General features: G+C 40.8%; 1 protein-coding gene across 7 annotated transcripts in view; it reads right to left on the bottom strand.

Moving 5' to 3' along the window:
• The window catches only part of CGNL1 (cingulin like 1), a 144,764-nt gene that overhangs the window by 46,972 nt on the left and 82,864 nt on the right, over nucleotides 1-14,928 (bottom strand). For all 7 annotated transcript variants that reach the window (XM_056572407.1, XM_056572409.1, XM_056572408.1 and 4 more), the window contains exons 9-10: nucleotides 8,438-8,644; nucleotides 3,646-3,750 (exon numbers count right to left, since the gene is read on the bottom strand). In XM_056572407.1, the coding sequence (XP_056428382.1) occupies nucleotides 3,646-3,750; nucleotides 8,438-8,644 (312 nt within the window). The remainder of the gene's footprint in view (nucleotides 1-3,645; nucleotides 3,751-8,437; nucleotides 8,645-14,928) is intronic.

The raw sequence follows: 14,928 nt of genomic DNA, 5'->3' as shown, positions 1-14,928 counted from the left end.
ATAATCTGTTTTTATTGAAAAGGTTTAAAGAGTACCTGTCACCAAATTAAACTTTTAATATAGTGTTCCTTGTGTAATTAGCAGACACTTTTCCATTCACTTGCTTTTAAAATTATCAACATAAATATGTTTAAAATGTAATATAAAAAATGGCCAATAGGTGGCTCTGTTCTGTTCCCTGCCACAATTAATACAGTGAGTTCGGTCTCCTCCTAGACTGGCAGAAGTCCAAAATCAGGAAGTGTTCCTCTGCATGGAGCTTGATTGTCAGCTGCACAGAAAGTGAAAGCTCCACAGATTCTCACAGAAAGCTGCACAGACTGAAAGCTGCAGGAGAGCCTCACTGATAGCAACACAGAAACATGCATAGAGCCTGAGGTCTTCTATTCATCACAATGCTACAACAATTTGAGGGCGGAAGTTGTCCCCCAGCAGGCTTCAGTGATGTCATGACTCTGCTGGGAAACGCCCACTTTCTCCTGATGGGAAATTGCACTATCCGAGCAAGAACAAAGATATGAGACACAGCTTTTTAACCCCTTTAATGACGCAGGATGTAAATGTACGTCCTGGTGTGGTAGTACCACCACACCCGGACGTACATTTACGTCCTGCGTCATTGAGGGGTTAAAATGCTGTGTCTCATACCTTTCTTCTTGCTCGCGTAGTGCAATTTCCCATCAGGGGAAAGTCCGGTACGGCAGGTCAGAGCTGCTAACAGTGGCAGACATGAGCGATCGCGTTGATGTCTGCCATTAATCCCTCAGATGCTGTGATGAATACAGATCAGGGCACCTGCGGCAGTACGGTCGGTAAAAAGGATGATCGGATCACCCGGAGTGCTGCTGCAGGCCTTTTTTTTTTGTCACATCATATTCCCCACCTCCCCCCCCAAAAAAAAATTTATAAAAAAATGTATTAAAAGTTTTATATACGCAAATGTGGTATCGATTAAAAGTACAGATCCCGACGCTTATTACAGAAAAATTAAAAAAGTTATAGGTAGTCAAAATGTATTTTAAATGTACTCCTTTGGTTAAAGGAAAACTGTCACATGTTCACTCCCACACTAACCACAGGTACTGACTGATAGTGCGAGGGACGCTGATTCATAAGATCCCTACCTTGCCCGGATCCATCCGGCCGTTCGCCCGCAATCTTAGTTTTTCTATATATGCAAATGTTGCTGTAACTGGCACACTTCACTGCGCAATGAAGACCAGTTGGGGAGAGGGAGAGCCGGAGGGATGAATATTCATAAGCGGGCGGCGCTGTTGACAGGAGGTGCTGACGTCACAGTGCCACTAGGCTACTGAAAACCCCGCCCATGCCAGTTACAGCCACATTTGCATATATAGAAAAACTAAGATTACGGGCGAATGGCTGGACAGATCCGGGCAAGGTAGGATCATATAATTCTGCGTCCCCCGCACTATCCGTCTGTACTTGTGGTTAGTGCGGGAGTGAACAAGTGACAGTTTTCCTTTAAAAAGTTTGAGATTTTTGTAAAGCGGTACAATAATAGAAATTTATGTAATCATGGGTATCATTTTAATTGTATTGACCCACAGAATAATGAAAACATGTCATTTTTAATGTAAATTGTACAGTGTGAAAAGGAAACTTTCCAAAATTTGTTAAATTCATTTCAATTTTGCCACACAAATAGTATTTTTTTGATTGTGCCATACATTTTATGGTAAAAATTAGTGAAGTCATTACAAAGGACAACTGGTCGCGCAAAAAACAAGCCCTGATATGGCTCTGTGGATGAAAATATATAAGAGGTATGATTTTTAGAAGGCGAGGAGGAAAATGAAAATGCAAAAATAAGTCCTTAACACCTTAAGGAATCTGCCCATTTGGGCCTTAAGGACTTTATTTTTACGTTTTTGTTTTTTTTCTCCTCGCCTTCAAAAAATCATAACTATTTTATATTTTCATCCGCAGACTAGTATGAGGGCTTGTTTTTTGCGCAACCAGTTGTCTGTTGTAATGTCACTCACTTACTTTACCATAAAATGTATGCCGCAACCAAAAAAATACTACTTGTGTGGGAAAATTTAAAAGAAACCTTAATTTTGCAAATTTGGAAAGTTTCGTTTTCACGCCGTACAATTTACGGTAAAAATGATGTGTTCTTTATTCTTTGGGTCAATATGATTAAAATGATACCCATGATACCATACTTTTCTATTACTGTTGCGCTTAAAAAAAAATTGCAAACTTTTTAACCAAATTAGTACATTTAAAATCCCCCTATTTTGAAGACCTATAACTTTTTCATTTTTCTGTATAGGGGGTGGTATGAGGGCTAATTTTTTGCACTGTGATCTGTACTTTTTATTGATACCATATTTGCTTATATAAAACTTTTAATACATGTTTTTAATACATTTTTTGGGGAATTAAATATTATACAAAAACAGCAATTTTTGATTTTTTTTTACGTTAACGCTGTTCACCGTACAGTATCATTAACATTATGCACTCGATGATACCAAATATGTATATAAAATTTTATTAAAATTTTTTTACACTTTTTGTGGGTGAAATAGGGAAAATGGGGCAGTTTAAGTTTTTATTAGGGGAGGGTTTTTTCAAATTTTTTTTTTTTTTTTTACTTTTATTTTTACACATTATAATAGTCCCCATTCAATTGCTAATACTGTTCAGTGCTATGCATAGGACATAGCCCTGATCAGTGTTATCCGTGATCTTCTGCTCTTGTCTGCCCGATCTCAGACCAGAGCAGAAGACCCGTGGAAAGCAGCGGAGGCAGGTGAGGGGACCTCCGTCTGCCGTTCTGGATGATCAGATCACCACGGCAGCGCTGAGGGCGATCCGATCATCCATTTTAGTGACCGCAATGCTGCAGATGCCGTGATCTGTACTGATCACGGCATCTGAGGGGTTAACGGCGGACATCCGAGCGATCGCGGATGTCGGCCATTACCGGCGGGTCCCTGGCTGCTATCCTCAGCAGGGACCTGCCGCGCTTGAACAGAGCATCGCTCCGATGCTTGCGGTTATGTATAGGACGTAGATGTATGTCCTGGTGCGTTAAGTACCAGCTCACCAGGACTTACATTTACGTCCTGCGTTGTTAAGGGCGTTAAAGGGGTACTCCGGCCCTAAGACATCTTAGGGCCGGGGATAAGTTGTCCGATTGTGGGGGTCCCGCTGCTGGGGACCCCTGCTATCTCGCATGCAGCACCCACCTCTGGGAGCTGCAGCCTCGGAGTATGCCGGGTCACGACTACGCCTCGCAATGCAATTCTATGGGAGGGGGCATGGCGGCCCCGTAGTCGTGACCCAGCAGACTCCGAGGCTGCAGCACTGTGTGCAGCTCCAAGAGGTGGGTGCTGCATGCAAGATAGTGGGGGTCCCCAGCGGTGGGACCCCCGTGATCAGACATCTTATCCCCTATCCTTTGAATAGAAAAGGTCTTATGGCCAGTGTACCCCTTTTAGACCAAAATGGGCGGTGTCCTTAAGCGGTTCAAGCTCAAACTGTTTTTAAGGGCAGGAGGGGTGTTAGGAGTAGTTGGGGAACATAGCCAGAGGTAGTTGAGAACAGTTTATTTGGTGACAGGTACTTTTTTAATATCCATCCTGCCATGCATCTGCTTCTTATCCTGTTCACCTTTGTGTCCTCAAGTTGATTTTCCAGCCCTCTAGAAAACTCTAGAGCTTCCCTCTCTTGTTCTTTAGCTTCATCCAAAGCCTCCGATAGTTGTTGCTTTTCTTTCTGTAATAAACATCAAGAAATATTAGTAAGTTAATTTTCATGCAATATTTACACACATTACAGAACAAAAGGCAGCACATTCGCCAGTGTGGAAAATACCTGAAAGAAGCACATCAGGAAATTTGTTTTTCCTTATATAGTGTAGCAATGGCTATTATTAGAGAATAAAGTAGAGTTTCTTGTGTATGCCTTGTGATTACCTATTTAAGCTGATGGCTTGGGATAGGCTCCATTTTGGATGTAAATTCATTATTGAAGTGGTTCTGTAACACATCTTACTTTTTCTCTGGCTTTGGGTGAGGTATCTGATCATTGCACCTGTTCATATATTTAGGCTGGTAGTACTGGAGGTCATCTAGGTAAACCCTGCGCCAAGTCCCATTGATTTCAATAAGATTCTGCTGTGCTATTCCCCCCGGCAGAATTGACAGATGTTTCTGCTGCGGAAATCCCAATTCTCCGCAGAAAGAATTAAAGTGAATGTCTATTCTTTTTGCAGAATCTGCACAGAAATGCATTTCCAATCAGTCCTAGATCCAGGATGTTATGTTGGCACTCCGCTGTCAGGGGAGTGTCTGGCTGGAAATTTTCCATGTGGACATTGGTCCCAGTGAATATAGCCTAAGACCTGGGTTGGAGTCAGTTTACATTATGTGCAGTTTCTTCTTATTAAAAGTGCATTTTCAGAGAAGTGTAGCCACAAGGCAAAAGTGATTTGACCTTTAATCCCAATTTAGCTATTTTATGAACATTTTAAGTCTTTAGGATGTTTTTGAAATTAGCACAAGAAAAAAGCTGGCAACCATAAGTAATGCACACCAACACATATGCACGTAATTATAGGTACATTTTTATTATTAGCAAAAAAGGAAAGGGGAAGGCAACCACCATTAAAAACACTTAAAACCACATATAAGTACACAGAGCATAGGAATGTAATCCTACCTCAACCCTCTAGCTCACGCTCAATAGCGTACAAAGTGAAAACTGTCCCATATAGACATAAGTGAAAAAGACGCCAGGACCTCTAATAGTAGCATGAACATAAATGACCAGTAATAGCTCCAAAGCAAATATAAAGTGTACAGTGCAGTGACAATAAAAATGAAATTATGTATAAATATGTCCTACCAAGTTTATCAAATATGTGCACTTAGTCAAAATGTGACAACATAAAAAAATTACACCACTATATACACTATGCAAATGACAATAAAAATGTGTATTCAAATACAACAATAGACAAATGCCCTAAGAATAAACAACAATATGTAAACTCAAGGACTCTGGCATATAGATAGTATGAAGGAATATAAAATAAAAGGACAGTTTCACCAAAAGATAGGGGGACACCTTGAAATTAACCTTTTACTGTATTTTCACACACTTTTACGGCATTTTACTGCATGGCTGTTTCTGAACATGACATATTTTTATCGTGATTTGCACAAATGTATTAACATAGTAATGATGAACAGAGCAGCACCAAAACCTCATCTGAAAGAGTCAATGTGAACAGTCAATAGGCAGATTGACACACAAAGCCGAACACTTCGTGTGTCGGTCTATCCGACAGCTGTTGCGCGTGCGCATAGCACACTTCACGTGTCTGTCTGCCAGACAGCTGTTGCGAGTGCGCACAGCAAGCTTTATCAGACCCTTTGTTAATTTGCAAAGTTCAAAAGCTGATTTTTGAGGTGAGGACGTAGAAGAGGTTTTTCTTCTGATGACTCTTCCATGAAGACCATATTTGTACAAGTATCTCTTTATAGTGGAATAGTCTACCACAACTCCAGGGTCTGCCAGATCTTTCTGGAGGGATTGTGCAGTCAAACGTGAGTTTTGAATGGTCTTTCTCACAATCCTGCGAGCTGTTCTGTCTGATATTTTTCTTGGTCTTCCAGATTTTGCTTTAACTTCCACTGTTCCTGATGACTGCCATTTCTTAATTACATTTCGAACAGAGGATATTGACATCTCAAAAAGTTTTGCTATCTTCTTATAGCCTTTTCTCCAGCTTTGTGAGCGTCATCTATTTTCAGTTTCAGATTTCTAGACGACTGCTTAGAAGAACCCATGGTGCTGATTGTTGGGGCAAGGTCAGATGAGTCTGGGCATTTAAAACCTTTGAGATTGACATCATCTGGTCTTCCCAGATGATGATTGAGAACAATCCATGACACTGGCAGGTCTCAGCTTTGCAAAGGGGTCAGTGCATGCTATAAATTCTGCAGGGTGCCCAAACCTTTGCAGACGTAATTTTTTTGTTTTCTGTTATTTTGAAAGTGTAAATGATGGAAATAAAATCAAACTTTTGTTGACATATTATAAGAATGTCTAATCTGTAATTTGATGCCTTTTGGAGATTTTTCCATCTTTTCTTGGCTTCTTTATGCACATTAATACAATTTTTTACCTGGGGTGCCCAAACTTTTGATCCCCGATGTATATTAAAAGTTTAGTTTGGTGACAGGTACTTGAATATTGAAAATACACTAAGATCTTACCTGACAGGGTCATAAACAAAATTATATTGTAATTGACTATAGCAGAATAGTACTGAAAGGAATATATTTTAATTCATTAGGGAATAAAGGAACTTCATGAAGTTCGCACACAACATCATGTTAGCACAAGGAAAGACTTATCACTGGATTGCTCATGCAGCCTTCTGCTTCCATCATTCATCGACCACACTTACCCCTATTAAACGGGGAGATGTGTGGCTGACAAAAGATGTGCAGGTCAGAACAAAGGGATCAGCTGACAACCAAGTTTGCTCTCTTGTCAGCTGATTTTTTGCCAATAGTCACTCTGCATGATAGGGCCCTAATGCATAGTTAATAAAGAAAAAGTGGAAAGCTTGCCCATACCAACCAACTAAAAAAAGGCTTTAATTTAAACAAGTTTTCCAGTTTAGAGAAGCTATTGTCATATACCCAATTAGGGAGTTCTAACATATTCATTAAAAATACAGCCATTTTCAGCCTATAACAAGCACCCTCATTTTCCAAGGAGATTTTGGTAAAAAAGGTTTTTTCACCAAAATATCCTTGGAAAAAAGAGGGTGCGTGTGTGTGTGTGTGCAGGTGTACCTCGATAAACTGTTTCTGGCGGCTTCTGCAGTTCAATGATTTATAGCAAGCGCTTTAAATCATTTACGTGCAGTGGCTTCTGTGGGGCCAAAGTGCCGCTGCTCTATTCCCTCCCCGTCCCCAGTTTTATAGTTACATGTGCCCTGGGGACTGCGGTCCTTCATGCTCCGGCGGCGTCCTGAGCTGTCACTGTGCGCCGCGCACTGACTGACGAGTGATCTTGTGTTGAGGGCGTCACTCGTCATTGCGCAGCGCACAGTGACAGCTAAGGAGGCCGCCGGAGCATGAAAGAGCGTGGTCCCCAGAACACATTTAACTTAAAACTGGGGACGGGGAGGAAATTGGGCAGTGGCGGCAGCGGGATATATAACTATAAAACCGGGGACGGAAGCTGGCAGCGGCGGAGGGACATGCAACTATAAAACTGGGGACGGCGATGGAATCTGGCAGCGGCGGCGGGACATGCAACTATAAAACCAGGGACAGGGAGGGAATCTGGCAGTGGGACTCTGGCCCTGCAGAAGCCGCTGCAGTTCAATGATTTAAAGTGCCTGCTTTAAATCATTGAACTGCAGTGGCTTTTGCGGGGTCACAAACAGTCTATCGGCGTATAACACGCAGATAGACTTTAGGCAAAAAATTTTAGCATAAAAATGCATGTTATACGCCGATAAATACGGTAATTAACAAAGGATTTTCCCAGGATCTGAAAATGAAAAGTTGAAAATATCAGTTTAATGGGAGTCTCGCTCATGACATCCCCATTAGGCCCCTTTCACACTATAAAAATTCATCTGTAATGAACGTCCGTCCTAAAAATCTTGAAAATCGGCTGTTGAACGGCCCATTATAAAATCCCATTATAGTCTATGGGATTTGACTAATAGCCATTTTAACCTGTTATTGCCCGTTATTAATAAGTCACAAAATAATGGCATTATTAATAACGGGCAATAACTGGTTAAAACAGCCATTAGAAAAATCCCATAGACTATAATCGGATTTTCTAACGGCCGTTTAATGGCCGATTTTCAAGATTTTTATGACGGATGTCCATTACGGATAATTTTTTATAGTGTGAAAGGGGCCTTAGCTGATTGAAGGGGCCACACCATAGGGGCGAGTACTGTTGCATCATCATCGTACACTGTACAGGTACAGTGTTGTAGATTTTGTGTTTAATAGCAGGCACAGTTGCTACAACATGCACAAATCTGTACCTGAGAGCCAGACACCAATTGATCTAATATGATTGGGCCTATCCCAAGGTTAAACTATTAATTTAAAAGTATAAAAGGAAAACTCCTAAAGGGTATGTTCACCTGTGCAAATTGAACACAGGTGGGAACTACAGCAAGTTTCCTGCTGAAAGTTTGAGAAGAATTTCCACAGTAGATTCCATTGAATCTAATGTATTTTGCTGCAGATTAACACTGTGGAAAATCTGCTGTGGCTCAAGCTCACACACTTGCTGTAAACCCTCCCATGTGAACGTACTAAATTTACTTAATTGTCCTCTATAGCCTATGTTAATGCTGTAACACAGTATAAACATAGTTCTCACTAAGCCCATATACTGTTGGTTTACTTACTTCTGTTTTCCTGAGCCTCTCTTTAATTCTGTCATTGTCTTCATTCAGTTCATTGATGTTCTGGTGAAGGTCGGTTATTTTGAATTCTTGTTGTTGTATCTTCTGTTTTAATTCTTCATTTTCTTGAGATAAACTTTTTGCTCTGCTTTCTAATGCCATTTTCAAGTCATCTGCTTCGTTCTTTTGGTTGAAAATATCATGTGTATTCTTTGGGAAGAATAAATAAAACCAAGTATTTACATCTCTTTAGTAAGAATTTATTAGCGATTAGTTAGGCTGGGTTCACACTGCATTTTTTTTTATTTTTTTTTTAGCATCCGTTTACATAAAATGTAAACACAAACGCAGTGTGAACCTAGCTATAGCATTCAATGAGTCATCTTAGTAAGTATATAGAAAGCAGGCGGGCTCAGCATCATACACAGAGGGGTGCTATTAAGCGTACCAAATAACAATAACTACACAAAAAGAAAGGGAGATACGCAATATAATGCACACCCATAATCCAAAAAGTATATCTTTATTACATATAAATAGTACAAAAAGCAGACAATACAGTTAAAACCAATTAAAAAAGGCCCAATTGGCCACTGCACAAATGAGGGGGGGGGGGGGGGGGAACCCCCTACCAAAAAGCAGGGGAGAAACCCCACCCAGGGCATCTGCCTCCACAAATACTCAGGTTATCAACCTATCATACAACAAGAATGTTAAATCAATACAGTCCTATCCCCACAACACCAATATTATGTATACAACCTGAATATCCTCAGTATATAGCACAGGGGACTGGTAGTAGAGGACAATAGATGGAGGAGTAATATGGCAGGTGCCCCCCTAAAGACCCCACGCGTTCCGTTGCCCGTCGGCAACTTCCTCAGGGGAACGTGGATAGAGGATGGAGGACCCCTGGGACTGCTGGATCCTAGTTCAGGTAGGGAAACCACGTTGGGGGAGGGGGGGGGGAATGAAAGTGAAAGTAAAGTGATCTTTACTGTGCCAAACGGCAGCCCTCCAGATGTTGCCAAACTACAACTCTCAGCATGCCTAGACTGCCCAGGCATGCTGGGAGTTGTAGTTCTGTGACATCTGTCCCTTCAGATTTTGCAATTTTCATGAAATTTTTGAAAATTGCTGCTCTACTTTGAAGCCCTCTAATTTTTTCAAAAAGCAAAAATATGTCCATTTTATGATGCCAGCATAAAGTAGACATATTGCATTTGTGAATAAAAATAAAATGTATTTGGAATATCCATTTTCCTTAAAAGTAGAGAGCTTCAAAGTTAGCAAAATGCTAGATTTTCAAAATTTTCATGGAATTTGGGGATTTTTCACCAAAAAAAGGATGCAAGTAATGCCGAAAATTTACCATCAAAATAAAGTAGAATATGTCACAAAAAAATCATCTCAGAATCAGAATATTCGGTAAAAGCGTTTTCGAGTTATTAATTCGTAAAGCGACGGTGGTCAGAATTGCGAAAAAGGGATCAGTCCTTAAGGCTTAAAGCTCAAAATATATAAATCTTGCAATTGCCCTCCCCTCTCTAACAAGACAAAAAAAGTTGGTGCTTGTACACTCCTTACAGACGTTGTGTCAGCAGAAAATAAGTAGAATAGGCTTAACAAATAAGGAAACAATGAAAATGTTTCCTTTAATGCTTGACCTGCTCCAAATGTGTTCAGGACGAGCATTAGACAAAGAATAGGAAGAGGGCCAAGACAGGACTATTAGGAGGTACTAGAGAGTGCTTACAGTGAGATCTTGTTTGTCAGCATTGCTGGCTGGTATGGGAACTATTGGACTGCATTTAAACAAAACTACACTAGCCCCCAGAAAGGCCTTTAGGATATTGTTGCCAATACAATCTTTTTTGCATTGCAAGGATTTTTAAAGGAGAATTAACAGAATTTCAAAAGCAATCCAAAGAACACAACTTTGTAATATATTATATGAGCTATACAGCTAGAGAGCCTACATATGTAACTAAATTGCCAGAGTTTTGCATGTTTTTGATGCACCACTGTTTATAAGGGGAAAAACAGGACAGATGAGGATATCAGCAGGAATAGCCTGTAAATCATAATTATTTATTGTGTAACGTATATACTCTAGTAGAAGCCTAGTTTTTCAGCATGATTTTTTGTGCTGAAAACGCCGCCCTCGGCTTATACTCGAGTAAACTCCGCCTGTCAATCCCTTCTCAGTGGTCTTCAACCTGCGGACCTCCAGATGTTGCAAAACTACAACTCCCAGCATGCCCGGACATCAATCAGTTTTGTCACTAGTCCGGGGCTGGCACGGAGAAGAGGGCCTCTCGGTGAAGATGGACAGCCCGGAATGACTAACGCTCCCCACCGGACGGTGCCTGCAGCATTGATGGCCCGGACCAGCTCACCCTTCCTTCCCACCGAGGGGAGGTGAGTAGAAAACTAAAGGGGGGGTCTGGATGATGACGAAGGCCGCAGTGGTCCTGCGGACCTCCAGATGTTTCAAAACTACAACTCCCAGCATGCCCAGACAGCCATCGGCCAGCCATGCTAGGAGTTGTAGTTTTGCAACATCTGGAGGTAAGCAGGTTGAAAACCAGTGATGAAGGGATTGACAGGCGGTGATGATGAAGGGGGGGGGGGGATGATGACGGGGTCTGGATGATGACAGGGGGGGATGATTTATTTCCCACCCTAGGCTTATAATCGATAGTCAATAACTTTTCCTGGGTTTTTGGGGTGAAATTAGGGGCCTCGGCTTATACTCTGGTCGGTTTATACTCGAGTACAGGTAAGTATTTTACTTAAAATTTCACAGATGTTAAAATTATTAGCTTGTAATTTTAGGCTATGTTCACATGATCAAGATGTCAAGTTATCACCTCCGCTTACATCACACATCTTATGCAAATAGATTAGGTAGTATATTCTATTCACATAAAGCCAGCAAAATAAATGCCATAGAATGGTTGCCATGCTGTAGTCGCTCATTATCTGCATGAATTCTGTACAGTAAAGCTATGGATTAGTCCCTCTGTAATACAATGAGGCTAATCCGCATCCAGATTAGCTGGCACATCCGCGACAGTGTTCGCTGCAGATTTCCGTTGTGTTTTTTTTTCCTACAATAAACGTCACAATTTCCCGAGTGCAAATCATTTATGTGAGAACGTTTGATCATTTATTCCTAAATTTATTTTTTCAGTTATACATCTCGAGGGAAATTCATCAAGACCTGTGCTGAGGAAAAGTTAACCAGTTGCCCATAGCAACCAATCAGATTGCTTCTTTAATTTTCCGGGGGCCTTTTCAGAAATTAAAGAAGCAATCTGATTGGCTGCTATCGGCAACCGGTAAGCTTTTTCTCTAGGTTTTGATGAATCTCCCCCATCATACCTAAGATAAAATGAATGCACATGCAGTTCAGTAACATGTATCAGTAGAGTGTTCAGCATGAGTAATAAGAAGCCTTCAGAATTGTGCAATGGTCTTACAGGAGCAAAAGTTCACAGACTGTAGAAGGGCGTGAAATGAATAATACAACAACTACTTTGGAAATTATATTATATTATATCAGTAATATAAGCTAATAAGATGAGTTAGTGTTCAACATTACATGGGTTTCCCACCCTAACAAAGCATTTAGTTCATCCACAGGTTACTACACTGGAATAACAGAAAAAAGCAACCAAAGAACAGATCTTTTCCAGCCAGAACAAAGAAACATGCTGAAAGGCTCAGCACACAGTGAAATAAGCAAACATGTGTGGCCAGACATAACCAGAATACCTGGAACCTAAGAAATATGCGAGTAATGTAAACCGGCCAGTCCACTAATCCTGAAAACAGGTCAGCAAACTTTCTCAAAGCAGAGAATGAGTATGTCTTGAATGCAGGACGCAGTCATAGAAATATAGAGCATATGTGCCTTACAGGAAATGTGCAGTAAGCCAGCACCAGCCAGGCCACCCACAGCTATGCCAAGTGTCTGCTCAATCTCTCCATAAACAAGGAATTCTATTTCACCTTCTTAACACAAGCCAAACTTCAGGCCTCCCCTATTTAGATACACAGAATGCAATATTAATATAATATTACTACTTATCTATAGAATACTGCTTATTGTTTACCTTACGTTTTACTTTAAAGGGGTATTCCGGGCAAAAACATCTTATCCCCTATCAAAAGGATAGGGGATAGATAAGATGTCTGATCGCGGGGGGCCCACCGCTGGGACTCCCCGCGATCTACCTGCAGCAGCCCGCATTCCATGCGTAGCTGCGTCTGAAGTTTGGGAAACCGCCAGGCTTCCGAGACGGGGACGTGACATCACACCCACTCCATTCATGTCTATGGGAAGGGGCGTTGTGGCTGTTACGCCCCCTCCCATAGAAATGAACGGAGGGGGCGTGGCATGACGTCACGTCCCCGTCTCAGAAGCCTGGCGGTTTCCCAAACTTCAGACGCAGCTAAGCATAGAATGCGGGCTGCTGCAGGGAGATCGCAGGGGGTCCCAGTGGCGGGCCCCCTACGATCAGACATCTTATCCCCTATACTTTCGATAGGGGATAAGATGTTTTTGCCCAGAATACCCCTCTAAGCATTTAATTGTTTTGTCTATGGTAATAAAAGTTGCTATACACACCAGTTATACCAAGTTCATCAGGGAAGACATCTACTCATTTATAACTTCAAGGAACCGCACTCCCTTTAGAGCAGAAAATCTGCTAAAATTCTTATATCAGGTCTGTCATCAGTCTATGTTGTCCCATAGAAGAACAGAAGAATATGGGTATAGGTCCACTCTTCTATTTGCCAAAATTGCTCAAATAATATAGTGCCATTTGGCTACCAGAAGAGATCAGAAAATACAGTTTATAAGCCAGTATATTCATTGGAGATGTTCTGATTCTGGCTGGACAATTCTGGGAACCAGACTGCAAAAGTGGTAAGGTTTATGGAAACCTTACAAAAAGTGCTAAGATTAGGAGCAGACTTGTTGGTTTCAGGGTGACAGTGATTAAAATGTCCTAATTTGGGATATTTATATGTCTGGAAGCATGCTCACAGTGACAAGCCATCAGTCACTGCTGAAACGTCCAGAGGGGAGTCCGCAGGTTACGCTCGCATATAAGTACACTAAACTTAAACTATGAGTCTAGTGTATTCTAATCACTTCTAATTAACCAAGTTACTTAATATTTTTGTGTCATTTTGGCTACAAGGAGCGAGGACCTGTACCCACACTATCTTGCTCTTGCATAGGGCAGCATAGTATAATGAGATAATTGCTTTAAAGGGAACCTGTCAGGTAATTTCTAAATGCTAAACCTGGCTATGAAAAGAAACATTGGTGGTTTAGTGTCCTAAAACCACAACTATTAAGCCCACAAAAAAAACACACAAGCAAAAAAAAAAAAAAATTCAAGAGAAGGGAATTAAAAACAAGCTATCACACAGCCAGAGTAATAGAAAAAAAAAGAACTTGAAAACAGGCTTCACGAGGGGGAAGTGTGACCATCACATGAACTACAGGACTTTCTTTAGGATGCAGATGGGAACTAGCATCCTCAAATTAGAAAACAGGCCAAGTCCCTCTCATCTAACATAAAACGGATTTCCACCTCAAACTCTGGAACAGAAATTGCTGCTGTGAAAAGTAAACTAATGTCTAGACTAAGAACACAGGAAAACGTATGAAAATTTTAGAAGGTGACAGTGTAAACCAAAGCTACAATTCACCTTCCTGCAAGAAAAAAGTGAAAAGCAGTAGAAAAAAGAAACAATATGTAGTTGTCTGAGTGTAGTAAGCGCAGATGGCTTGAAAACCAGGCCTATATTGGACCTTTAGTCTTAATGGTCGGAAAGTTACTTTGACTTTTAAGAGAATTTCCACATGAAATATAAAGAAACAAATTTGTTGTTTTTGACTTATGTTTATGAAATTTTTGGTTTGTGTTATCTGTGTAGGAGATTCCATAGCAGATTTTGTACAAAAGAGAAATGGACAGAAAACAGATCAGCATACAGTGCTTTTTTTTTTTTTTTTTTAGTAAAATATTGGACACTATGACAGAAACCAGATAGACCCCATTAAAGTCGATTGAGATCATATTTTCATTGTTCACATCGTGTAATGGAGCAGAGCGATTGCAAAAATGATGCAGTGTCAACAGGGTCTTAATCTGCTCTGCACAGTATTTTACTTGTTACTGCAACAGATTCTATTCCAGGGCTGGTCTCAATTGTAAATACAGACAACATGTTGCAGCTATTACCAGCCATATTGGAGGCTATTAAAGGCATCATCACACATTTACGCAACCTTCTGTACTCTCTACGCCCTACTTTGCCTTCTTCACTTGTTTTGTATGTTAGAATTGTTTCGCCCATGTGCCTATTTGTATTAGTAAAAGAAAAGAAAAGCAGCCTTTCACTAAGAGAGGAAAACTGACCTGACAGCTCATAAGCCACAAAAAGCTAACAATGATAAATCATAATGT

This window comes from Hyla sarda, chromosome 4 (assembly GCF_029499605.1).
Source record: "Hyla sarda isolate aHylSar1 chromosome 4, aHylSar1.hap1, whole genome shotgun sequence".
NCBI classification, from domain to species: domain Eukaryota; kingdom Metazoa; phylum Chordata; class Amphibia; order Anura; family Hylidae; genus Hyla; species Hyla sarda.
This window is presented reverse-complemented; position numbering and strand designations above follow the sequence as displayed.